Source organism: Schistocerca cancellata, chromosome 6 (genome assembly GCF_023864275.1).
Source record: "Schistocerca cancellata isolate TAMUIC-IGC-003103 chromosome 6, iqSchCanc2.1, whole genome shotgun sequence".
NCBI lineage: Eukaryota > Metazoa > Arthropoda > Insecta > Orthoptera > Acrididae > Schistocerca > Schistocerca cancellata.
In genome coordinates this window covers 268,660,948-268,686,648 of record NC_064631.1, presented here as the reverse complement: position 1 = coordinate 268,686,648, position 25,701 = coordinate 268,660,948, and the positions used below count along the sequence as shown (strand labels likewise).

At 39.9% G+C, this 25,701-nt stretch overlaps 1 protein-coding gene across 1 annotated transcript in view; it reads left to right on the top strand.

Annotated features, from left to right (window-relative positions):
• LOC126191478 (serine/threonine-protein phosphatase 2A activator-like) overlaps positions 1–25,701 on the top strand; it is a 252,675-nt gene that overhangs the window by 200,209 nt on the left and 26,765 nt on the right. The window contains exon 7 of the mRNA XM_049932362.1: positions 11,986–12,096. Within this exon, the coding sequence (XP_049788319.1) occupies positions 11,986–12,096 (111 nt within the window). The remainder of the gene's footprint in view (positions 1–11,985; positions 12,097–25,701) is intronic.

Genomic DNA, 25,701 nt, shown 5'->3' with positions numbered 1-25,701 from the left:
CTACTTTACTCTCAATGTTAGCAATGTTAGTACTAATATTTTCTACTCTCATTTCAACATTATCTACTCTTTGCACAATATGAGTAGTATCCATTTTGATTGCATCTACTTCTGCTTGACATATGTTTACTTTTATATTAACATCTTTAAATCTATCTGAGCACAATTCAGATTCCGCCTCGATCTTTTCTGTTAACTTGTGCTCCAGCTTCGCATCTTCCATTTGGAAGTCTTTGCGAACCTCAGTAACTTCGGATTTTACTGTTTTATACATTTCAGAAAATTGTTGAGCAACCTTTTTCTTAATATCCTCATGATTGTAATCAATTTTATAATTAAAACTGTCCAGATCCTCTTTCAACTTATTGCAACCAGCCTTGAAGGTATTGTCCATTACCTCCAATTGTTTATTAAAACTAGTTTGGCTGGCCACAATCTCATACTTCAATTCAGCTGTCATTTTAGCATTACTGGTAGCTATTGCTTCTAATATAACATTTAAATCAATAGCCCCAGTATCTTTGGGTTGCCCACTAGCTGGTTTTTTTATCACACTCGGGTGACAAAAAACTAGCTGCAATACCAGAATCATCAAAACGAAATGAAACATCTGATTGATCAGTCAATCTAACTTATCCTTTTTAAACTCTACCACCTCTGAAGACTGTTTCGTTTTTAACTCATCAGATAAACTATCATCCAATAAATTAACAATTTCTGATTTCTGCTTTACTCCAGGGGTCTCTATTATTGAATCATTGCCCCTTTTCACACTACTGTCAGGGGACAATACTTCATATTTCACTTTAACATTACTATTTTCATGCATATTTACACTTGAACCGTTGTCTGGATTTACAGTTCCCTCAACAGACATAGGTTCTGATTTAAGTTTAACCTCAGTTTCTTCTGGCGGTTCCATCGCCGACAGTCTTTTAGTGCAGGTTATTAAATTTTTTAACAGCTTTTCACTTAACTTAGTTCCTTCTGCACGACGTATGGCATTGCCGGCGCGACATACCAGGATTACTGATGCGACATGGCGCATTGAACTGGAGACGGCACTTCGACGGCTGCTGTGTGTTTGCGTGGCCCACAACTGCAGGTGCGGCTCCGGTTGCTCCGGCAGATGACTGCGGTGAGGCGAAATTGGCTTCTCGCAATGCCGGCAGCACCGCTAGACTCAGTGCCAGCTACGTCAATCCAGATGCGTTGTTAATCCAATTGCGTCATCCACATACACATGTAACACTATCACTGTTCTATTACTCAGTTGCATGTCGCATTTCACTCCCGAATCCGAATATTTAAAAATCACTTTCACTTTTACTCAGTTTCTTTCCCAGCCGATTAGCACCATATGTGGGGCGGTGGGTGGATATATCGTAAATGAAAATGCACCTCTTATTTATTTCCATTATATGCTGTTGTTTGCCGTTCTCAACACTGGCTCTCTAACTACAATAACGGCAACCAGAATGTGATTAGCAAAACATGAAGCCTGTAATTAGAATTCCTAGTGCCCACTTCATCTGAGAAATACATTTATAGCTACAGCTTATAGCTCTGAGGAATTAGGAGATTGTCTGGGATTCATAATCAAAAAACCATTCTCTCTAAAATGCTCACTATATTCTGAAAGTCACAGACTAAAAAGGATCCACACAATCCAACTACCAGAGCAGTTCAGAGTCTAATGCGCTGATGCAACTGTAACTGTTCAAATTAAATGTTTAAGTGAATGCTCACCATAATTTGATGATAATGTTCATCAAACGCCACGCTAAATAATGGTAGAATGTCTGTCCCGCAGCGGCACATGAAAATACCACATACGCAAACTGAAGATAGATCATTAAAGTCATCCCAGAATTAACACTTCACTCGACAACAATTTCATGGTTACGCGTATCCCGAGTAACTTATTACGGCATCCAAGGCTGTTTATAACAATGATACAGACGCGGCGTAACTCCCGGCACAGGTGGTGCGCTATTCAGCGTCTGGAGAGAACTGGGGCCTTTTTTTCTCGCGCAGCATTCTTACATATAAAGCCGCGGTGCGGACGGCTAAGGGAACGCCTGATCAAATCTGCTCTCCTGACTAGCCGCTGGGCTAGTAATGCACCACTTTAAGTTATCGAATAAATCATTGCTTCCTTTGCTGATGGCCGATGAAGCTCTCAATTTAATTGTGCAATCAGCACACAAGTAAGTAATCATGATAAAAGTCTGACGTGGCTAAGTCAAATATTTTGGGCGAAAGAATTCATTTAATTAACTACATGCAGTAGACGAGCTCTGAACTTGCTCTTTGGAGATACGCTATAGCTATAGTTTTATAGTTGTTCTGTTGAAACTTCTCACATCTTTATGATTATAGCGGATCTCCCTTCTACTTAAATTTAAACATCCTAGCCTTATTTATTCGCCTACTTAATCTATCTTGCTTCCTTAATTTCTAAGACAAAAACCAGAAAATCATGAATTTCAACTAAAATTTTAATTTGTGAGATCCAGAATACTATTTCTACTAAATTATTATGCAAAAGGAATCTAAATATAAATTTTTAAGTTTCTAGCTCTTTTCTGTTGCGCCAATGATTTTTACACAAAAACATCCAAATTTCGAAAATGGTTAAAGTTATTGAACTGATATCCAACACATATTGATTTAGTATTACTCCTGACATGCTAGAAACGTTTCAGGTTATTTATTTGATTTTTAAAGTATTGCACAACATTTATGATGTCAGAGCTAGTTACAGTGGACTAGGCTGGCACACAATGGAAAGACTGATGTGAATTTTATAAGGCGTGAGTATGCTGCTTCCCTATAAGAGAATATAAAATGTAGACTGGCAATGGAAAGATATGCGTTTCTGAAGAACAGAAATTTCTTAATGTTGAGTGTAGATTTAAGTGTTAGAAGTTTTTTTCTGTAAGTTTTAGTGTGGAGGGTAACCATGTATGGAAGTGAAACATGGACAATAAACAGTTTACACAAGAAGAAGCTTTTGAAATGTGGTGCTACAGAAGAATGCTGAAGATTAGATAGGTAGATCACGTAACTGATGAGGAGGTACTGAATAGAAGTGAGGAGAAAAGAAATTTGTGGTGCAACCTGACCAGATGAACGGATCGGTTGGTAGGACACATGGACACATTCTGAGGCATCAAGGGACCACCAATTTAATACTTGAAGGAAGTGTGTGGGGTAAAAATCGTAGAGGGAGGCCAAGAGGTGAACATAGTAAGCAGATTCAGGATGATATAGGTTGCAGTAGTTGCTGACAGATGAAGAGGCTTGTACAGGATAGACACAGATATGAAAAAATATAGGAATGAATTATGTTCTCAGATTTAAAATTGTGATTCCATTGAATCATGTCATGAATTTAATCAGAGTATCATATTCTACAATATGTGACAGAGATAAGAGCACTGACTAGTTCCATTACAATGTCCATCTGTTGTAGAAACAGAGATTATATTTTGAGCTCCAATACAATGAGGTACTTGGAACAGAATGGTCTCATCCATGCCAACCAACATAGGTTTCTGACATCAGTGACTGAAACCTATCTTGCACTTTCCTCGTGTGATATTCTGAAAGCTATAGATCAAGGCAATTAAGTGGCTGCATATTCTTGACTTCTAAAAAGCATTTGACTTGGTTCAATACAAATGCTTATTAATGAAAGTAGGATGATATAGGGGATCAACTGAAAACTGTGGCATGACTGAGAATTTCTTGACAGGTAAGACCAGCATGTTGTTTTGGTTGCTACCCTAGCTGTTGGTGTTGTATATTAATGACCTAGCAGACAGTATTAGTAGTAACCTTAGATTTTTTTGTTGATGATGCAAAATGATGCATACATGTACCTGTACCTGAAAAATGTGTGTCTTTATTCATTGAGATCTTGATACAATTTGAAAGTGATGCAGAGATTGGAAACTTGTTTTCAGTGTTCCAAAATGTAAAACTGTGCATTTTATAAAACACAAAGACAGTACCGATGAATCACAATTGTAATCAGTCAAATCATCCAAATACGAGGGTGTAACAATTTATGGGCATATAAAATGAAATTACTGCATAGGCTTGGTAGGAGAGCGCTGGGAAAATGCAGTCTATTCTTACAAAACAAACCATCCTTGAATTCTGTGCAAGTATGTGGAACCCAGACCAAATAGGATTTGAAGAATTGCACATTTGCTATTGGCTGTACAAATTTTTTACTTATTTGGTACTGGTTTTGGTCCTATCAGTCATGTTCACAGGAAGAAAAAAAGCTGTATATTAGATTGATAAGCAATTCAACTTTCCATTGGGTAAATTGAAAACCATTGGGGTTGTAAAAAATTTACAGGACCATGTATAACAGGCAAAGATTTTGATACCAGTGCAAAATTGACTGATTTCATATTACTACTTTAATGCTCCTTGTCTTTAACCCTAGTTAAATCAATTCTGTGCTGATATTGAAATCATGGTCTGTTATATGTGGTTCTGTAAACATTTTATGACTGATGGTTTTTAATTTATCCAGTGGGAAGTTTAATTGCATATCCATCTAATATACAGCTGTTTTCCTTACTGTGGAGATGGTCAATCTGGTTGAATGCCTGCTGGAGGAAACAGACCTGTTAGCAACCCCCCTCATGTTACCATGTGTACATACTGGCCAGTTATTTTCCTTGTGACCAATATAAATACGGCTGTCCAATGAATGATAAGTCAGTTCTGTGCTCACATCTGATATTGTTGATTACTGTGGCGACATCATGCAGTTACGTATTGTTGTACTGTGTGTCGTGTGTGTGTGTTTAGAAATGGTCACACTGTCAAACATTTTGTTTTGGATTTTCTGCTGTTTGGTTATGTTTTTTATTCTTTTTGTATCTTTCATACTGTTGATTAGTTCAAGAATAGTTACGAGACAACTCTGATGTTTTGTGTCCTGCATGTTAAGGTGTTTTCAATTGCAAGCTTGGAACAACTGAAAAAGTCATGTATTATTTGTTATCTCCTGTGGCTATGAACAATAAAGCTAACGCTAATATCGTTCGAGAGAGTTTTTGTGAAGTGTGGTTCTGTCATATTAAGTACACACTAGTTCTAATGGTTGAACGACTGTCTGCCCATCTTGTACGTACGAAGTGGTGGCCCCGATGTGATTTACCTGCATAATATCACTGGATTAATAAGTGCTTGCAGAAGATATAATGGCTGTAAGACTGCCACCTTTCTGGCCACACAATCCAACTTTTGTGGTTTTTGCAGGTGGAGGCCAGTTTTTTTTTTTTATTCTGGTTCAACAATACCCCATGGAGGTGCAAGATATAATCACCTCACCACCAGAGGATAATTCCCATGACTGTTGAAAGCACAATCGATCTGGCAAGTGTCAGCATCACAAGAAAAGCAAATTTGTCAGGTTCTCACTCAGGAGACATTGGAGACAGAAAGCCTTTGCAGTACTTACAGCAACTAAGAAGCAAAGCAAATGTCAGAACAGTTCCAGACAGCTTACTGCACACAATATGGAGCAGGCTTTTGCCACGACCTGTCAAAGCAATTATAACATCACAGTCTGACACACCCTTGGACATAGTAGTAGAGTTAGCCAATAAAATCCAGGATGTGATGACACCGGCCCCTGTCAGCACAATCACTGCGCAGTGCACTAGTGTGACACCAAGTGTTTTGTCTGCAGATTACTACACCTTGGCAGCCAAGGAAGATCTACTGATGCAGGACATCTGTGAACTGTTATCTTGATGTGACTCGAACAATAACAGAGGCCGGAATCGATACTGCCAATGCTCGTGCAGCAGGTCATTGATGATCTCTCCTCAACAGCAAGGTACCTGCTACTATCACTGGAAATTTGCAGAGCAAGTGTGCAGATGTACAACCCCTTGCACTTACCCAAAAGTCAACAGCGATCAGACGTAGACACCTCTTGTGATTGCTGATCAGTGTCTCTGTGGCTGTTTGTTAGTGATCGGCTGTCAAGCTGGAAATATTTAATAGACACTGCGTCTAATTTGTCCATTTAACCATGAACAAATGTTGAATCACCCATGTTATTCTGTCTGACTGCTACAAACAATTTGGTGATAACAACATACAGCACTCTGTGCTTGGAATAGACCTGTGTTTACGACAAGCCTTTGCATAGGATTTTACTGCTCCTGATGTCGCTGAACCTATCATCAGAGCTGACTTCCACACCCGTTATAATCTACTGCCGGCCATGAAGTACTCACACCTGGTTGACAACACCACGGGCTTAACAGCATCCAGATTTTGGCGAAATGCAGCCATTCATACTGCCAAAGTAACACAGGTGGCAAACGGCGAGTACGCAGAGCTACTGAATGGGTCTCCGGCTCTGATATGACCCCCTGGAACACCTAAGGAGGTAAGTCATCACGCTGTCCACTACACAGAGATGACCATGGTCCCTCACATCTCGCAGACCAAGATGTTTGACTCAAGATCATCTTAAAACTGTGAAAGCAGAGTTTGACAGAATGATTCATGAAGATGTAATGCAACCTTCCAGCAGTCTCTGGTCCTCATCGCCACATTTGGTCCCAAAAAAGGATTGTGCCTGGCAGCCTTGTGGTGACTATAGAGATGCCAGAACAATACCAGACAGATAACCAGTCTCACTGTTAGATGTCTATAACTGTGCATTGAGTGGTGCTGTTTTTTTAGCATCCTAGACTGTGAAAAAGTGTAAACACAGATCCCTGTAGCTGAACGAGATATTTCCAAGGAAGCGATCACCACTACTTTTCACCTGTCTGAGAGCAAATTTATGACTTTTGGGCTCAGGAACACTGCTCCGACTTCCCTTCTTGACTCTGTGCTACAGGGCTTAACTGTTACTTTAGCTTATCTGAATGATATTTTAGTTTCTTTGTCATCAGCAGGGCAACATCAGCAGCATTTAACAGCAGTGTTTAAGCAGTTGGAACACTACAGCATCATCTTGAAACAGTGCAAATGTGTCTTTGGCCAACTGCAAGTGAATTTCCTAGGGCATAGGATAACAGCAGCAGGATCACTAGGCATTAGTGGTTGACACTAACCAGATGGCGATCGGCGCAACATTGCAACAATGATGTAGTGACACATGGCAACCGCTCGCATTTTTCTCACACAAATTATCCCCCCCCCCCCCCCCCCCCCCCAAACACTGTGGAGTGCCTACGACAGAGAACTTTTGGCTGTTTATGAATCCATAGTATATTTCAGACCTCACCTGGAAGCTAGAGAGTTTATTATCCACACCAATCACAAACTGCTAACTTACTCCTTTTGCCAGAACAACATGAAACTGTTCACTTAGGCAACACAATCAACTAATGTTCATCTCACAATTCAGCACAGATGTCCAGCACATCTCTGGCATCGACAATGTGTTGGCTGACTGTTTGTCTCAAGTCGGAAGCATTACCAGCATGACTGATTACGCCAAACTCGCCACTGCTCAACAGAACTATAAGGACTTTTATCAGCAGGAATGTCGGCATTGACCTGCAACTTATCCAAATTCCAGGGAACGATGTCAAGCTGCGTTGTGACATGACCACATCGAAACTGCAGCTGTTCCTACAAATTACCTTCAGAATGGACATCTCCAATATGCTACATGAGTTGTGCCATGCTGGTATTTGATCGACAACCCATGGGTGAGGTGTTGTCTTAAAATGCCAACTCAGCAAGACACACAGCCACATGCAAGCACCATTCGGAAAGTTCCCTATCATGATGGCTCATTTTAATCATGTTCACATCGACATCGCTAGTCCATTGCCATTGTCTGATGGCCAACATTACATACTTACAATGATAAACCATTACACCCAGTGGCTGGAAGCTGCACTGGTGAACAACATCACAGCAGAAACTCTGGCTTTTACTTTCATGTCATATTGGATGTCACACTTTGGTTGTTGTTACACATCATGACAGACAGAGGATGACAATTTGACTCTGACCTGTTCAGACAATTCGTGAAGTTTTGTTACACAACTCACCACAAAATGACGAGCTGTCAGCCATCCAGTAACAGGATGGCATCGCTCACTTGAGGCAGCAATAATGTACCATGACAGTGAGTCGATCAAGGCCCTTCCCATGGCAGCATCTACCATGTAGTCACAAGGGAAGACAAGACAGCTGACATAACAATTAACGGAAAGGTGTCCACTGTTTCTATATATAGCATTAAACTAGCTTACATCTTCCAAGAACCAATAATACCAGAGTTTCCAAGACTACAGTCTCACCCACCAGCTGCCTCATCACAGCCTCTGTGGCTGCCAGTGCAGAGTACAACAGCAACGGACCTACCAACATATACCTCAAGATCCAGTCACCACATTCCTTTCCAGCCCACTATTTGGAATAACGCTCCACTTTCACCACGGGGCAACATCTCACTGTTATGTAGTGTTGTATCATGCATGTCATGTGTGTTTGTTTAAGAACAATCACACCATCAAACATTATGTGCCAGCCGCCAGAGGCACTTTGTTTTATACATCTGTGTAATGATTTTGTTATCCTTTGATTATGCATTATGAGATAACTCTGATGTTTTTTCCCTGCATGTTAAGTTATTTCAGTTGTAAGCTCAGAATGATAGAAAAAGCTCTGTATTGTTAGCTGCTTCCTTTGGTTGTGATCTGTAAAGCTAACATTAATATAGTTCGAGGGAGGTTTTTTGTAGTTCTGTTGTATTAAGTACACATAGGTTATAATGATGGAACGACAGTCTTCCCAGCTTGAACCAATAATTACTATCATCATTATACTATGGACTATTCAATAAGAACCCCGTTAGGCATTTGGTCCTTGTCTCTGATCATGATATGGATTGTGTCTCTTTTTACTCTTGACCTGCTGACACCATTGTGGTGAAGGTTTCCACTTTACATTTTGTTGTTTACATAAGCTGCTTTGATCTTGTTCATATCTGTGTCTTGTCTGGCATCAGTCAGCCATGTTTAGCTCAGATACCACTTGGTGTTATATTCTCTTCCACAGGTAGCCTGTGCCGCACAGCGTAGCTGTACGGTCTAAGGCATCTTGTTACGGTTCATGTGGCTCCCCCCGTTGGAGGTTCGAGTCCTCCCTCGGGCATGGGTGTGAGTGTTTTCATTAGTCTAAGTTAGGTTAACTTAGATTAATTAGTGTGTAAGCCTAGGAACTGATGACCTCAGCAGTTTGGTCCCACAGTCCTTACCACAAATTTCCAAATTTTACAGGTGGCCTGTCCACCTTGTGGCTTCAGGTTTTTATCTTTTGGGTTCTGAAGCATGTGCTGATATCTGACTATTTGCAGATATAGCACTTGATACAACCAAAACTTGTAGAAAGTATACAATAAAATTGTACAGCTAAAGGCAAATATGGAAGTCATAAAATTACTGACAGTCAAGTCATCTGATTAAATGGTCACATACATATTTGTTTGACTCATAGGAAAACATAGTGGTACTGCTAAAAAATGACCTTCGGAGGCAGACATGAATTGTCCTGTGAAAGCCTACTTAATAAAGTTTGAAGGACCTGTTCTAAGTGAGAAATACAGGGATTACTACAACCCTCCATGTATTGCTGTCGTAGGATCTGTAATATTGGACTAATTACAGTGCACGTATAGGTATATAAGCAGTCATTTTCTCTGCATTTCACACAAAAATGGAACTGGAAAAAATATTAACATGTGGGATGACTGGAGGTACTCTACTGTGCACTTCACACTGGTTTGCAGGGTATGGATTCAGATGTACTCATGAAACCAAGTCTCTCAAAGAGCTCTCACCTGCTTCAGTTTTACAGACATTTTAATGATCTTGATTAAATTATGGTTGCTCTGTTTATTGGTTAACAGGCCATCTTACCAGAAGATGCTAGATTCCCTCCACATTAATGCAATCAAACTGACTACAGGGTTTTTTAGGACCATAACTATCTCCAACTCTGTGCACAGGCTGCCACTTTCCATGCGGTGGAAACTCCTCATGACGTGACAGACCTACAAAATCTGCAATAGCCAACCATTACAAGCACACTCTAGTAGAATCACCCCCTCCCCCTGTTCAGGGTGTGATATTTTAACACATATTTTCAAGCTGTTGCATTTGGAAAATGTAAATGTTTTACACCTGCCTGCAGCAAAATGCTGCTGGGTTCCTTAAGAGGATCAGAATGATTTTAGATCTTATATATTTTGAAAGAGAAAGTACTGCAAATGTAGTTTTCTAATCTTCTGTTCATGAAATGTTTGAGAAGCACAGCAATTTTATTACAGTTTAAACGAGAAGTCCAAAATGGGTGGGAGCACCCTTGATTGCTGTGTGTTTTCCCTAGTCATAACCTTAGGATACACCTGTCAGAAATATTCATAATGTACAAGACTGTTTCCTACAAAATCTTGAGGGCACTGGGAGCAGACAATGCACAATCAAAGGAGAAATTTTCTTGTAATCAATTTTCTCAGTGTGCTATAGGCATTCAGCATTTCTGTCCAGCAGAGAAAATGATTTGTATATGATCCTCTTCTCCTGCTAAATATGCGAGAGAAGGTTATAGTATTTTGTTGGGTACCAGGGAATGGTGTGAGGCTGGAAAATAGGCAGACAGACACAGCAGCCAGAAAAATTTTGTCAGAAATGTCCTATGGTCTTTAAGCACTGTTTCTTTGTTATTTTACTGTTCAGTCATTAGGTCATGATCCATTGGAAGGATGAGTAGGTGGAAGCCACAGCCAAAAAGCTGCAGTTGAGAAACCAACTGTCTCACCATGGCACTTCTGCTTACAGGAATGGTACAAAGTCATGCTGATCTATCGCTTTACACTGTCTTGTCCACTGACAAATGGCTTTCTGTTCTGAAAAGAGGTCTCGGTTGTTGTGGTGCATGTGATGTACCCATTTCAGTTTTCAGTATTTTATAAAACTACATTTTATATTCTGACAAGAGGACAGAAGCAAACTTAAGTGGGTGCCTGACCTCGACTTTAACTGATGTCAAAAGAATGTGGTACATGTTTTAAAACTTTGTGAACAGTAAGACTCCACCCTACACTATTTTACTGTAAATTTTAGCATGTTACAGTGTCGTGAACTTCCATTTGTAGTTATGTGATTAGCCACTCATATGAATCTGGTGTAGCATTTCAGTCTATTTTTTTGTCATCTTCTGAACTAATTTTTATCAGTTTTAAATATCATTAAAATAATCTAACATTTTGGTCCATATGTGCATGCATGTGCAGTGTGTGTGTGTGTGTGTGTGTGTGTGTGTGTGTGTGTTTAATGCTTAAGACTCACTGTCAAGTTCCATAAAACCCTTTCAACATCTTCATCATGGAATGAAAGTTTGCAACACAGGAAGGTGATCCAGACTCAAATAGACTGTACTTGTAGGATTAATAAATACTGATACTGACCAGGAGTTGGAGTGAGAATCAGATTTATATGCAGACTGGTTTTCAGTTTATTGCTTCTAATGCATAGCTCTGATTCACAAAACTAGCAGAGTTTGTTTTAAGTGCCAAAATATTTTATCTCCATTACTCACATTTGTCTTCAAACTTGTTTCTCTAAGGCACATCATTAGAAAATCCTCATATTCCTTGAAAGTCTCATTCATTTGGTAACGTCATACTACAGCATGAAAGTCTATTTGAAGGATGTTGATGTGTATATTCTGAGCATTATAAATAACATTTCTGGCCACATTGTCAACTTTATCTTCAACCCTGAAGTCAGTTCTCAGTTCTGTGGAATGTCTTGAAGTGTTATTGACAAAGTACTATTTTTTATTTGTTACTGATTTGAAATTGCAGTAGTGCTAAAATTTAAAATGGGATAAATGCTGCTGTACTTTGACATGTATGGTATTTTTGCTTTATGATGACTACATTTATCTTAATTACTTTCACCATTGCAGATAAGAGCTGGCAGTATTGCTGAACACTCCATCCAGCTGTGGAATCTTAGTGGTGTTCCTTCGTGGCCCAAAATAAATGAGCATCTACTTAACATAAGATACCGGGAAGATGTGAGTATGCTTTAACTTGTAGTGTGTGTGATGAGTGTTAGTGCAATTCCAGAAATGAATGCTACAGGGATAATGGTCAATGGGACTGGAACTTTTGGTAATTAGTATCAGCTGACACTCAGCGTGGTGATTGATTGGTTGTTGTTGTTGTTGTTGTTGTCTTCAGTCCTGAGACTGGTTTGATGCAGCTCTCCGTGCTACTCTATCCTGTGCAAGCTTCTTCATCCCCCCGTACTTACTGCAACCTACATCCTTCTGAATCTGCTTAGTGTATTCATCTCTTGGTCTCCCATACCCGATTTTTACCCTCCACACTGTCCTCCAATACTAAATTTGTGATCCCTTGATGCCTCATAACATGTCCTACCAACCGGTCCCTTCTTCTTGTCAAGTTGTGCCACAAACTTCTCTTCTCCCCAATTCTATTCAATACCTCCTCATTAGTTATGTGATCTACCCATCTAATCTTCAGCATTATTCTGTAGCACCACATTTCGAAAGGTTCTATTCTCTTCTTGTCCAAACTATTTATCGTCCATGTTTCACTTCCATACATGGCTACACTCCATACAAATACTTTCAGAAATGACTTCCTGACACTTAAATCTATACTCGATGTTAACAAATTTCTCTTCTTCGGAAACGCTTTCCTTGCCATTGCCAGTCTACATTTTATATCCTCTCTACTTTGACCATCGTCAGTTATTTTGCTCCCCAAATAGCAAAACTCCTTTACTACATTAAGTGTCTCATTTCCTAATCTAATTCCCTCAGCATCACCCGACTTAATTCTACTACATTCCATTATCCTCGTTTTGCTTTTGTTGATGTTCATCTTATATTCTCCTTTCAAGACACTGTCCATTCCATTCAACAGCTCTTCCAAGTCCTTTGCTGTCTCTGATAGAATTACAATGTCATCGGCAAACCTCAAAGTTTTTATTTCTTCTCCGTGGACTTTAATACCTACTCTGAATTTTTCTTTCGTTTTCTTTACTGCTTGCTCAATATACAGATTGAATAACATCGGGGACAGGCTACAACCCTGTCTCACTCCCTTCCCAACCGCTGCTTCCCTTTCATGCCCCTCGACTCTCATAACTGCCATCTGGTTTCTGTACAAATTGTAAATAGCCTTTCGCTCCCTGTATTTTACCCCTGCCACCTTAAGAATTTGAAAGAGAGCATTCCAGTCAACATTGTCAGAAGCTTTCTCTAAGTCTACAAATGCTAGAAATGTAGGTTTGCCTTTCCTTAATCTATTTTGTAAGATAAGTCATAGAGTCAGTATTGTCTCACGTGTTCCAAACTGATCTTCCCCGAGGTCAGCTTCTACTAGTTTTTCCATTCGTCTGTAAAAAATTCACGTTAGTGTTTTGCAGCTGTGACTTATTAAACTGATAGTTCAGTAATTTTCACATCTGTCAACACCTGCTTTCTTTGGGATTGGAATTATTATATTCTTCTTGAAGTCTGAGGGTATTTCGCCTGTCTCATGCATCTTGCTCACCAGATGGTAGAGTTTTGTCAGGACTTGCTCTCCCAAGGCCGTCAGTAGTTCTAATGGAATGTTGTCTACTCCTGGGGTCTTGTTTCGACTCAGGTCTTTCAGTGCTCTGTCAAACTCTTCACGCAGTATCGTATCTGCCATTTCATCTTCATCTACATCCTCTTCCATTTCCATAATATTGTCCTCAAGTACATTGCCCTTGTATAGATCCTCTATATACTCCTTCCACCTTTCTGCTTTCCCTTCTTTGCTTAGAACTGGGTTTCCATCTGACCTCTTGATATTCACACAAGTGACTCTCTTTTCTCCGAAGGTCTCTTTAATTTTCCTGTAGGCAGTATCTATCTTACCCCTAGTGAGATAAGCCTCTACATCCTTACATTTGTCCTCTAGCCATGCCTGCTTAGCCATTTTGCACTTCCTGTCGATCTCATTTTAGAGACATTTGTATTCCTTTTTGACTGCTTCATTTACTGCGTTTTTATATTTTCTCCTTTCATCAATTAAATTCAATATTTCTTCTGTTATCCAAGGATTTCTACTAGCCCTCATCTTTTTACCTACTTGATCCTCTGCTGCCTTCACTATTTCATCCCTCAGAGCTACCCATCCTTCTTCTACTGTATTTCTTTCCCCCATTCCTGTCAGTTGTTCCCTTATGCTCTCCCTGAAACTCTCTACAACCTCTGGTTCTTTCAGTTTATCCAGGTCCCATTTCCTTAAATTCACACCTTTTTGCAGTTTCTTCAGTTTTAATCTACAGTTCATAACCAATAGATTGTGGTCAGAGTCCAGATCTGCCCCTGGAAATGTCTTACAATTTAAAACCTGGTTCCTAAATCTCTGTCTTGCCATTATATAATATATCTGATACCTTCTAGTATCTCCAGGATTCTTCCAAGTATACAACCTTCTTTTATGATTCTTGAACCAAGTGTTAGCTATGATTAAGTTATGCTCTGTGCAAAATTCTACCAGACGGCTTCCTCTTTCATTTCTCTCCCCCAATCCATATTCACCCACTATGTTTCCTTCTCTCCCTTTTCCTACTCACGAATTCCAGTTACCCTTGACTATTTAATTTTCGTCTCCCTTCACTACCTGAATAATTTCTTTTATCTCATCATACATTTAATCAATTTCTTCATCATCTGCAGAGCTAGTTGGCATATAAACTTGTACTACTGTTGTAGGCGTGGGTTCCTGTCTATCTTGGCCACAATAATACGTTCACTATGCTGTTGGTAGTCGCTTACCCGCACTCCTATTTTTTTATTCATTATTAAACCTACTCCTGCATTACCCCTATTTGATTTTGTATGAGGGACCGTAAAGGATTCTGCCATTTACACTTGCTCCCATCAACCACCACATTTAGTGTCAGCTTAGACTGCAGAGTACATGCTTTTAATTAGATAGGATAAACTTTTCTAAGAGAACACAGTGAACCGCACAATTAAATACTTTTAACAAATTATATGTCGTGTGACTAGGGCCTCCCGTCGGGTAGACCATTTGCCGCGTGCAAGTCTTTTGATTTGATGCCACTTTGGTGACTTGCACATTGATGGGGATGAAATGATGATGATGAGGACAGCACAACACCCAGTCCCTGAGCGGAGAAAATCTCCGACCCAGCCGGGAATCGAACCCGGGCCCTTTAGGATTGACATTTTGTCCTGCTGACCACTCAGCTACTGGGGGTGAACAACAAAGTTTAGAAAATACCATTTGGCAATATTCTGTTGTTTAAAAATTGTACAGCCAGAATTGAATATCTTTGCAGATAATGTTAGGTATGGGAAAGCTTTTCTCTTTGCTGATGACAGAAATGTTGTATTTACAGATAAACACAAGAACTAATTGTAGAGAAAGAAAATTAAACCCTCAGGGATGTTTACAACAGGTCAATAAATAATAAACTAACATTGATCCTAAAGAGAAAAAGCAGCATGAATTTCAGTTTCCAGGGGGAAAATGATACTATCACATTAAATGTAAGTGATAATTCCAGAGACCCAAAATATTTTTAAATTAGCATATGGTCAAATAGAAAAATTACTCACCAAAAAGGCAGCAGGAGAAAACATGTAAAAGATATGTTAACACTTGAACTTTCATAGATTATGTCTCCTTCTTCTGATGGAATGACTGAAGGGAAAGGAATAGGAATGAAGGAAAAGGAAATATTTCAAGATGAATATTGTCAGTCATTTGAATTGGGATGAATACTACTATTATGTACACAGTCTTAATTATAGTATAATTTTTTTTAGATCGTGCAAAAATATGGCTGCAATGGTATAAGTAATCTCCTTGGTGACAGCTATGATGAAGTTAGGGTGCTCATTTGTCCTAGGGTTGAGAATTTTATCCTAAAGGCCAATGAAGTCACTGACAATCAATGGCAGGAGACCAGGCAAGTAGAAACCTCTGCATCGAAGATACTTAGGGATATGTCAAGGTCTGTAGCCAGAATGAACAGAAAGAAGGAAATAAATGAGACAACTGATCATAATAATCAGAGCCCAGGGTCCAGCAGGGGAAGGAATCACTGCAAGGCTTCTCAGGTTGCCATTCAGTGAAATCCTCATAAAACCTCATAAAAGTAATAGAAAATTTTAAAGTGTAACATGGAATATGAGAACTCTACTTAAAGCTGTGAAATTACTATAATTAAGAGAAGTCATAAAACATGCTGAACTAGCACAGGTGACAGGTGTCTCAGAAACTAAATGGGAAGGCTTATGGGTAAAATGGAAGATCAATTTGACTAACATTTTAATGATAGTCTACTGATGATTTAGCTGAAAGCTTCTCCAGTAGATCTGTCCCTAATACAAGTTTACTTCCCAACAATAAACAGTAAAGATGAAGAAAGATGAAGCTATGTACTGATAAAATAGAAGAACTGGTAGGAACAACAAATAAGAAGACAATATGATGATAGTGGCAGACTTTAATACCTCTTGGTGCAGCCGTCACAATTCAAAATTGGATGGCAAATTTTGAATTGAAAACATGGGTAGCAGAGGCAAAAAGACTATTAGAATTCTGTGGAAATATGAGATGGTCCTAACAAACACATGGTTTAAAGTTCCTAACAGAAAAAGGTAAATGCAGGAAGCACCACAAGATAGTGGTAGATACCAAATGAATTATATTCTACTCAAAGATAAGAAAGCAAATAAAATCTAGTTATTCATAACCTGATTTTGACACTGATAGTTTTCATATAACAGTTATAGCTAAGTGCAATATTAGGTTTAAAAAAAGCAGTAAGTACAGTTAGGACTAAAGATAGCCTAAAGAATGAAGAAACATCTGAGAAATTCAGACTGGAGATGGGCAAGATATCTCAAGAAACCATAATGAGAACAAGCTCCTCATACAGGGAATGTCGACTGGCCATTGTGTCATCCTCCTCACTGAGGCATCATGAATAGAGTATGGAGGGGCTTGTGGTCAGCGCATTCCTCTAGTGGCTGTTTTTCCATCTGTCTAGACTGTGGAGCAACTACTTCTCATTCAAGTTGCTCCTCTGGGTGCACCCCAGTCCTTCCACCACCAAATATGCTTGGCAGGAACAGGAATCAAACCGGGGTCCTCTGCATAGCAGCCATCAGCACTGGCCACACAGCTATGGAGCGAGATGAGGAAACTCTTAAGCTGGAAGGAAATTAGATGTTCTATCACTAAAGGAGCACAGAATGTACTGGAGAAGAAGAAATCAAAGCCAAGGAAACTATTGATGCTACAAGAAATACTGGGTCTCATAAAAGAACAAAATAGCTTGAAAAGAATACATTTTGGCTGAAAGGCAAAACTCAGAAATGAAATAGCAACTACTCACCACAAAGAAACAGATAACTGCATCAGACAAATAAGTATGGAAATAGAAGAAGACACTGCAAAAGCAAATTCAGACAAGATGTACTAAATAATTGGACCACTACACTTTGAATGTAGAACTTGTAGTGACATAACATGGTCCAGTTACATTAATGTGACCACTATGTATGTTTGATGTCAGTGTGCAATAACCAATCTCAGACAGCAGGTGGCAGCACTAGCAGTGGGGGTATAAAATGTGTGTCAGGAAAAGTGGAAAATAGTGCAGTTGTAATGCAGAAATAGAGCGATTTATCTGACTTCCAGAGGGGTGTGATCATTGGCTTTTGGGCCAATGGTGGAAGCATTTCCATAGTGGGTAAGTTTGTAAAATGTTTGAATGCCACTATGGTTAAAGTATACCATGCATGATAAAATGGCACTATCCAAAACTGTCACAAAGGCAACTGTGGTGCATCATTGGCCACAGATGATGGGGATGAACGATGGCTATGGAGATATTTATGGGTGAACAGAGGTGCAACTGCTGAACAACTGACTGCGCAGATGCACCAAGGGGCTACCAGCAGCATCTCCTCGATGACCATTCAGCAATTGTTGCTGTTTATGAGCCTCCACAGAAGGCATATGGCTCATGTATCCAAGCTGACTGTTGCTCATTGGTGAGGAAGGTTGGAACTTGAACACACCAATACCACAACTGGACATCCACTGAGTGGTGACAGGTGGCCTTTAAAGATGCTCCATCAGGCAGATGGCCATTAGCACATTCAGCCTTGTAACAATTATTGGAAGGCTCCATGCCCGAGAAGGCAGTGTTATGGTCTGGGGAATGTTTTTATGGCATTCCCTGAGTGATATCATCATTCTGAATGGTGCTGTGGATCAACACAAGTATGCATTTATCCTTTGGGACCATGTTTGCCTCTACATATAATTTGTTCTTTCTTCAGCTTGATGGTATCTACCAGCAGAACAATGCAACATGTCACACAGCTCGAGGTGTTTCTGTGTAGTTCGAAGAGCACCAGGAATGAGTTTACTGTATACCCCTGGCCAGTATACTCCTCAGATTTAAAAGCAATCAGGATTCTGTTGAACCACCTTGATCAGGTTGTGTGTGCTGTGGATCACCAGCCAAGAAACCTGTGGAGCTGGCCATGGTACCGGAGTCAGTATGGGCCCACATCCCTGATGGTACCATCTAGAATCTCACTGACACACTTTCTGAATGTCTGCACTCCAAAATATGGTTATTCGAATTTTTGACAGGTGGCCACATTAATGTAGCTGGATCATTTACTTATAGATGAAAAAGATAACATACTATGGGAACAATTGATCTAGCAATTGAATTTTGGTATATGTTACCTTAATATAAACTTGTGTCTATGAATTCTCTTCCAGTTCTTAGTGCTGCTATGTAATAATGCATATCATGCGTTGCAAGAAATAAATGCACTTCTGTACAATTAAGAGACAAGTACATTATTATGTGTTGATGTACCAGCCCTACCCATGTAATTGACGTCCTTGACAGTGAAGAAAAAAGTTTCAGTGTGGATAATTTACTTTATGGTCATTGAAATATGACACCATAATGGAGGAAAATCATAATGTTTCGTACTTCACTGATGCTGAAATTAAAAAGTAAGATTGCCATGAGATTCCGGTTTTGGAGCTCTCTCTCCCTGCAACACAAACTGTAGTTACATCACAATGTAAAGAACCAAACAGCAATACAATGCAAAAGCCTTCATTAGCCTAAGATAAACAGCAGTGCATTTTTCACACCACAGTGCATTGCATATTTCTGCTATGTGAGGAAGTGAGGTAAGCCAAATGATAATAATAATAAAACTTACTGTTCAAGTGATTTCTTCTGCACCACAGCCATGTTCACAAGGAATAAAATGTCTATCTGTCAACTCAAGAGGTTCTTCCATACTGCATTTGTAGTTATGACACCACAATTCATGTCCGAACAGTGCAAATTTGTTGATGATCATGGAAAATATTGTCATGCTACAACACATCCCAGATGATCATGAATGATTTATGTTATTTATCAGCAGTTTGGACCAGCAGGCAACTGTATTAATGTCAGCAAGCTTACTTTGACTTCTGTGCTTGGTGGACTGTTCATTTCATTCAGTATGTCCTGTAATTCTTCCTGGCTTTCCACTGAGGATAGCAATGTCACAATGAATCATTATCATTGACATTCTTTCAACCCAAATTTAATTCCCACTACTGGGCCCATCTTTTATTTTTATAATTGCTTCTTCAATCTACAGATTGAACAGCAAGGAGAAAGACTACATCCCTGTCTTACACCTTTTGCAGTCCACACAGTTCATTGTTGGTCTTCCATTCTTACTGCTCCATCCTGGTTCCTGTACATGTTGTATATTACTAGTCTTTCTCTACAGCTTACACCTATTTTTCTGAGTATTTCAGAATTCTTACATAAGTTTACATTGTCATCCTATGAATGTGTCTTGATTTTTTCTTAGCCATGGTTCCATTACAAAGCACAATGTCATATCTGCCACTCTTGTGCCTTCACCTTTCCTAAAGCCAAATTAATTGTCACCAAATGGATGCTCAATCTCCTTTTCCATTCTTCTGTGTATTATTCTTGTCTGCAGCTTGGATGCATGAGATGTGTGGCTGATTGTGAAATAATTATCACACCTATCTCACCTTGGCATCCTCAGAACTGTGTGGATGATGTTTCTCCATAAGTCTGCAGTCTACACACTAACTTGAATATTTGTTTCATTGCTATTTCCTCCCAATGATTTTAAAATTTTTGGAGAATGTTATCTAAACCTTCTGCTTTATTTGATCACAAGGCTTCCAAAGCTCTGGCAAAGTCTGACTCTATGACTTTATCCAATTTGTCTTCCAAATCAACTTCCATTTCTTCTTCTGCCATGTTAGTAGATAGTTCCTCCCCCTTGTAGAGACCTTCAGTATATTCTTTACACCTATTTGGTCTCATGTTTGACAGTGGAATTACTCTTGCATCCTTCTTGTGGGCACCTTGGTTTTAACTTTCATCTGCCCTTGTAATGATCATATTTTTTTCAGATTTTTTACATTTTTTCTGTAACTTCCTTGCACTTCCAGTTTAAGTCCTAAGTATTCCTGTTTTTCGTTGTACAGTTTTCTACTTTCTCCTTCAGTCAATGGATAGAAGTATTTCTTCTCGTACCCAAGGATTCTTCACAGTTACCATCCTTGTATCTACATTTGTCTGTTCAACTTCTGTGACTGCCCACTCCTCTTCAACTGAACTGCCTACTGTGGTACTCATTACTGCAGTATCTACAGCCTGGAAGAACTTCAAATGCACATAATCATTCCTCATTACTTCAGAATCCAAGTTCCTTCTGTGATGATTCTTTCTGATGGTGCTCTTAGAAATACTTGTCATCATTACTAGATTTTTGTTGGGAACTGTGTCTATTTCTGGATGCACTTCACAATACAATATCTATTTCAGAATCCCTCTCTCATCATGATGTCATGATTGTCATCAGGAATTTTCCAAATATAACTCTTACTCTTACAATATCTGATTTCAGAACTTTTTCTCACCATGATGTTGGTACTTCCCATGTCTCCAGATCTTCTCCTAATATACTCCTTACTCTTGTTGTTTGAACAATCTATTTGCCATTACTTGATGAAATTCACAAAAGAACTCTTATAGTCTTTCACCTCTCTCATTACTACTGCTGAATGAATATTCTCCTGTAACAATGTCCTCCATACCTTCCCCTATCACAGCATTTCAATTCTCCGCTGTTATTAGATGATCATCTCACTTTACACACTGAGTAACATGTTCAGCCCCCCAGGGAGCTTAGGGTTCTTTAGTGAGTTTGTGTGTGGTGCACACGGGGCCCCAGGCTATTGCAGCCCATTCGTCTTTCCCTGGCTGTATTTCTTTCACCCTTGCCTTCCTCCCTCCTTCCCTGTTGCCCCCTTCATTCCCTCTCTCAGTGTTCTGATATATACTGACCTGGCTGTCGAACTGGTTTCCTGTCTTGCTTGCAATTTTGTTCCTTCTGCCTGTTCTTTCTTCCTTTTTGGTGTTTAGACCGCGCTTGAGGTTTGACCACGTCTAAATTTTCTGTTTATGGTGTGAGCCATTTGCGGAAGAACCCCCTCCCTAGCATCTACAGTGTGGATTCCTCTCCTCCCCCCCCCCTTCCTTCCCTGCTGTAGCCCCCCTCCACCCAGATAGGTCACAAGCACATGTAGCCAGTCTGTGTGGTGGAGCTGTTATGTACCCATTTGCCTGAGCCCCCTGACAACACAAGAATCACACTACTGATACCTGAGCTGTGTATGTCAAGTAATAGTTGCTTGTCTTCCTGGAGCATCGGAACTCCTGGCAATGGCCACTGTGCCAGGTGGCCCTTGCTGTGGCTGGGTGGCGCCCATGGGGAGAGCCCCTGATTGGAGAGGTGGTATCAGGGTGGAAGCTTGGCACATGAAACATATCAAGCTGAAAAAATATGGCTGTTCTCAAATGGCCATCTCTTTGAATGGTGAGGGATCATTGAATGCTGCTTTGTATGACCTGGCAGCCTTCCCTTCCCTGGCTACACACCATGGGAGGAGGGCCAGGCTCACCCTCTTGGGACAAAACACTTTCACCGCTACCTTGCCTGTACTGGGATGGATGGGGACACATTCACTTCCACAAAGCCATTGGTCTTTGGGGAGAATATAGAGGACAAATTTGGTGAAGTGAAATCTCTCAGTAAGCAGTTGGGGTCCCTGTCAATCAAAGCCTCGTCTGCCACCCAACCTGCAGCTCTTCATGCTTGTGATTTTCTTGGCAATATTCCAGTGTCTATTACCCCTCACCCATCTCTGAATATGGTCCAGAGAGGGATTTTTCATAGGGACCCTGTTTTGCAAACTGATGAGGAACTCCGTGCTAATCTGGAGCACTGCAGTGTTCACTTTGTTTGCAGAAGGGTCGCAAAGACAACCACACTGATACCAGTGCCTTCATTCTGGCTTTTGAGGGGATACCTCCCAGAGGAGGTCAAGTTTATGTGCTGCAGATGTGATGTGAAGCTGCATGTCCCACAACCCATGATGTGCTTTCAGCACCTGCATTTTGGGCATATGTCTTCCGGCTGTACAGCGGACCCTCTGTGTGGTGACTGGGCACCCAGTCAATGAGAGAAGCCCCTGTGTTCACCATCTCTGTGCGTCAGTTGTCATGACCACCACTCCCCTTGCTTGCTGGATTGCCCTGTTCATCAGAGAGAAAAGAAGATCCGAGAGTACAAGTCCCTGAATCACCTGTTTTATGCTGAGGCTTGCCAAAAATATTTAACTCCATCCAGCGTCATTTTCTTCAGTTTTTGCCTTTGTTACATCCTTTCCCCCTCCTGCTCCTGCCTCTTCCTTGTCCCTCTTTCCTACACTTCACCTTCAGTTCCCACACCCTCCCATTCAAATGAGGATTAATCTGGAATCTTTTGCAAATGGAGAGATCATCATGACACTTTTTCAGTTACAGACAACACGTCTTGTAGGTACACAACATGTGTCTTTAATACAGTGGTTTCCATTCCTTCCACATCATCATGCTGTTGATCATTGTTGATTTTCTCACCTTTTAGGAGCTGTTTCCCTCTCCAAGGGCAGCTGAGTGCGTCGGTCCTCTATCTGCCCCTCCACCCTCCTTGACATGGCTACTGGCAAAACAAGGGTGACTCCTTGCACCAGAAGCCTTTTGTAGCTATTTCTGATGATTTTAATTCAAAATTTAAGCATTGGCTGGGATTGAACCCAGGACATTTTAATTACAAGCCACCACCAACCACCAGGAAAATTCAACAATACTTTACACAACTTGAACTACAAAAAAATGACTAGGACATATTAAATCCCTGCTGAGTTAGTAAAGAATGCTGGAGATAAGGTGAAAGTACTGCTGTACAAATTTATGTGTGCCAGCAATGTGGATGGAACACTGCCAGTGGAGTTAATAAACAATAAAACAATACCGTCCCTATAAAAGGAAATTCCAATGACTGTTCAAATTATAGAACCTTGGTAGTACTAAGCCATGCTTCAAAAGTTCTATTCACTATTGTTAAGGAAAGATAAAAGCTAAAATTAACCAGTATTTAGATCTAGAGAAGGCTTGTCATAGAGGGAACTGGAAGATGTTGTTTGGAAAATTGAATAAATTTCTAATATAGTTGAGAAATGAAGGGAAGGAAGAGCAGACATTAAGTAGAAAATAAAATACTGCTTGGTAAATAGGGGAGAGTGTTGTACCTTGGTTCACTTTTCTGCCTTTTACCTCCAGCCCTGTAATAGAAGCTAAATATATTTTTTATTCTATTTTTAAAAGATGGCATTCACTTTTTATGTGCTGTGGTCATTTTATGAAATTACTAAACTTACCCCTGAAAATTAAGGTTTCTCCTGAAAACATGTTCCAAAGCAAAGTAAAACATGGCCATGTACAGTGGTTCGACAAAAAGATGGAAACACCGTGAGAAACGCATGCCTGAACATAAATACAGTTGCTACCCAAGACTGCATGTTGTGCTGTTGAATGTGACCAGAAAGCCACCTGTGCAATATCCTCAATGCAATGCTAGTGTCAGTTGTGGTCAGAAGAGTGTTCTATGTAGTTGTGAGTGCGTTATGTCAGAACTAAGTGACTCTGAACGTGAACAAATTGTTGGTGCTCATATGGTGGGTGGTACTGTAACCAAGGGAGCTGAAGTATTTGGTATTTCAAGAGGAACTTCATAAGCAGAGAACAGCAGTACAAGGTATAGTTTGACAACAGCTCATTGGTGATGTAAATGCCTGTAATAGAAAAATGTGGGTGTGAAGCCATAAAACATGGATTATGGGGCAATGGAAGAAAGCCATTTGGTCAGATGAGTTTTGTTTCACATTACCTGAGTTTATGTCCCAAGAGGGAAACAGGGCAGGGGTTTGATGGTGATTTGGGCAGTCATATCATGGTATTACAAGGGGCCCATAGTTACTTTGCTAGGTCACAATACTGCTGAGGATTATGTGACCAATTTGGCTGATCAGATCCATCTCATGGTGCAATGTGTGTTTCCCAATGGAGATGCTGTGTTCCAAGATGACAGAGCCCCTGTTAATAAGGCTCATGTCCTGCAGGACTGGTTTTTTTAAGCATAACGATGAATTATTGCATCTACCCTGGCCACCACAGTCACAGTAGACATGTAATCTACTTTGGAGAGAAGGGTGCATGATTGCTATTCACCTCCACAATTTTTATCTGAATTTGCCACTATTTTGTAGGAAGAATTGTATAAGATTCCTTTGGAAATTATACAGGACTTGTACCGTACTTACTCGAATCTAAGCCGCACTTTTTTTCTGGTTTTTGTAATCCAAAAATCCGCCTGCGGCTTAGAATCGAGTGCAAAGCAAGCGGAAGAAATACTGGTGGCAAAACTTCTGTGTCATTAAAAAAAAAAAAAAAAAAAAAAAAAAAAAAAAAAAAAAAAAAAAAAAAAGAAGAAGAAGAAGAAGAAGAAGAAGAAGAAGAAGAAGAAGAAGAAGAAGAAGAAGAAGGTCGAAGACAAGCTTTTTTTCTCCGCGCCGAGTTTCGAGCACTGCATTTTCATACATTATCCAACGAAGTAAATACAAATTCCATATTGTTCATCTTCGAATGTAGCAGCATTTCAATGTACTACGAAAACCCGACTGGCAAGAATGTTTAGGATGTTTGTCAATATGGCCAACTCTACGTTCTGATTTTTTTCGTATCTGTGAGAAGAGATGGTTGCTAGTAGGAACTTTTATAAATTGTGAATCACATGCAGTATTCTCGTCACCATAAGAATAATTCGAATATAAACATTTTGCCATTTATTGCTTCATGTTTGCTGCTATCTCATTTAAATCCTGTCTGCATAATAAACCACAAAACTAGCGTGAGACAACAGCAAACGCGGAAGAATATACATATCATGTCATGTTTATATTCGTATTATTCTTATGCTAAACAGTGATACAGTCAGAAATGAAGCGAGGCAATTGACTAGATTTTTAAATCTAAGATGACTCTAATTTCTGTGCAGAATGTAATGTACTAAAGAGGCGCCTGCAAAGATTTTCAAATGGAGAAAAATTTTCGCTAAACTCTCGTTCAGAACATCGTCTATCATACGCAGTCTATTATTTGGTTCTTGTTGATC